The sequence below is a fragment of the Tupaia chinensis genome, unplaced genomic scaffold, assembly GCF_000334495.1.
Source record: "Tupaia chinensis unplaced genomic scaffold, TupChi_1.0 Scaffold000333_1, whole genome shotgun sequence".
Taxonomy (NCBI): Eukaryota; Metazoa; Chordata; class Mammalia; order Scandentia; family Tupaiidae; genus Tupaia; species Tupaia belangeri.
This window is the reverse complement of record NW_006159827.1, coordinates 2,301,218-2,303,462: the sequence shown is the minus strand read 5'-3', so window position 1 is coordinate 2,303,462 and position 2,245 is coordinate 2,301,218. Positions and strand designations below refer to the sequence as shown.

The 2,245-nt window shown below is 43.5% G+C and overlaps 1 protein-coding gene across 4 annotated transcripts in view; it reads right to left on the bottom strand.

Moving 5' to 3' along the window:
* SRGAP3 (SLIT-ROBO Rho GTPase activating protein 3) overlaps positions 1 to 2,245 on the bottom strand; it is a 287,471-nt gene that overhangs the window by 55,466 nt on the left and 229,760 nt on the right. For 2 of the 4 annotated variants that reach the window (XM_006152033.3, XM_006152036.3), the window contains exon 12: positions 1,157 to 1,243. The exons of the other annotated variants lie outside the window; for them this stretch is intronic. In XM_006152033.3, the coding sequence (XP_006152095.1) occupies positions 1,157 to 1,243 (87 nt within the window). The remainder of the gene's footprint in view (positions 1 to 1,156; positions 1,244 to 2,245) is intronic. 4 annotated transcript variants of the gene reach the window in all.

Genomic DNA, 2,245 nt, shown 5'->3' with positions numbered 1-2,245 from the left:
CGAGATAAATGAGAGTCCTGCTGCTCGGCTCACGGGGCTTGTGGTACCTGTCTCCTCCGGTAGCCCAGCCATGGAGGCAACTTCTAGCCAACTTCTCCCAGCTGTTTGAGGTTTGAGCAAATGCTGTCAACTCCAGGACATGCATGGGCAGAAACAGGGGAATCCAAAAATCATGCCACCCAAACAATGCAATGAAAAAGAAACAAAAGCAAAACCAAAACAAAACCCAGCACGGACCAACATATTGAAAAGAAACAACAGGCAAGTTTATTTCAAGCCCATCTTGGATCCATGTCAATTTGGTTAGCTAAGTCCATGTCATCTCTTTTTCAAAAATTACTTATTTTTTCAGGATGTGTGTGTGTGTGTGTGTGTGTGTGTGTGCGGGTGGGATTTCTTACAACGGGTCTGCTTTTGGATATCTAAATGCAGAAGCTGAGCATGCCAAAAATCGAATGGAAAGTCACAGGTTTTAAATACGAGGTGGAAGAGTCACTTGAAGGTAGTAACACAGTAACCTGTTTATCATGTTTTGGGTTTCTGCTTTTGAATGTCCCAGATCATTTCCTTGTTTTACATTGCATGATAACCTCACAACCACCCTGGGAGGTAGGGAAGAATTATCAAACCCATTTTACACATTAGGCAAATAAGCCTATGAGACATGAAGAAATCTGCCCAAGGTCATCCAAACAGAATGCGATCGAGGCTGATGGTAGAACTCAGCTCTTCCTGCTGGAGGTTCCAGTGTGAGTGTGACACACTGGAAAAGCAATGTTATCACAGAACCTCCAGCAGTAACATGAAATTATCTAATGAACTCCCTTGGCCAGCAAGAGGGGAGACTCTTAATACAGGTGTTGGGCACCAAGTATCAAGAAAAATCTAGGGCCACCCAACTGGAGTGTTCCTTAAAAGAAGCCTAAGAGTTTTTCCTTTCTCTTAAATTTTACAAAGTGGAATAAAAGGAAAAGAAAATATGTCTTCCTTTTTTTTTTTTTTTTTTTTTTTTTCTGCCCAATCTAGAAGCCAAAGGACTGTTTGAATCACCCCAGGATTGCTTTCTTGGTGTGGTGCTCTGTGGGCAGAATAGAATCTCTGACAAGGAAACGTAGCTATCCCAACGTTGCAGGATATCAAATCCGTATCGACTTACTGGAATGCTGGGTGGGGCACAAAGTGGGGAGCAGGGGGACAGCTCAGCCAAGGAAAGTGGGGCAGCCTAAGCCTTCCATCTCTTCTGCTGCTCAGTTGCAGAGCAAAAAGGAAAGAGAGAGAGAGAGAAAGAGAGAGAGGCAGGGAAAACAAGAACAGAGAAAGCCGCAGAGAGGAAGAAAGAGAAACCAGAGACCAATGTCCCCTTTCTGCCTTTCGACCAAAATGAAAATTAACATTCATTGGCAACACAGAAAGTGGCCTCAAAATTAATGTGACCAAAATGATGGGATAAAAAATTTCCCTGGACAGTCCAACAGACATGGATGTCAACATCCAGAGTGGTGACGATATTGTAACTCAGTGGCAGTCAGGCTCTGGGAGGCTGTGCATGGATGTGTACCCATTAGCATCTGTTTGAAATCTCAAGAGATTTCATCTCTAATCCAGACCAAGAGGGCATTTCAACCTGGGTGAGGAGAGCCAGACTTAAGTCTGGATCTCAATAAGCAAACCTTCCGTTAGCATCTTGCTTTGACATTTATAGTGCCTAAATGACAAGGTTATTAGGCATTGGGGCTGCTCGAGGATACAGGTCTTAAGTGTGAGAAAAATATTACATGTTGCAGCCCATGTGCAAAAACTGGTCCAGGTATACGAGATCAACAGCAACTTGGCTGATGGGACACTCAGGTGACCATCCAAAATGAAACTGGCCATGTGTAGGAGTCTCTGCAAAACACAGAGAGTTGGAATATAGAGCCATTTCACGAGGGCCTGAACAATTACTTCAAAAGACCCTTCCAAGGCAGCAATGAGTTCCACAAGTTAAATAACGTTGGAGGAGATGGGGACGGGGTTTACTAGTGAAGTTGCCTTTGACCTTGGCTAGAAACCAGAGGGCGTAAGGTTCGGTCTGTAGCTTACTGCAGTGTCGCTGCAGAATGGTGCAAGGTGTTGAAGTGGGAGGTCTTGGAATCTTAGCTTGAATTTCTCAGGCTCTAGGTCACAGAGGATGTGGAAGACAACACCTCAGAGGGCTTTATTAAAAAAAAAAAAAAAAAAAAAAAAAAAAAAAAAAAAAAAACCT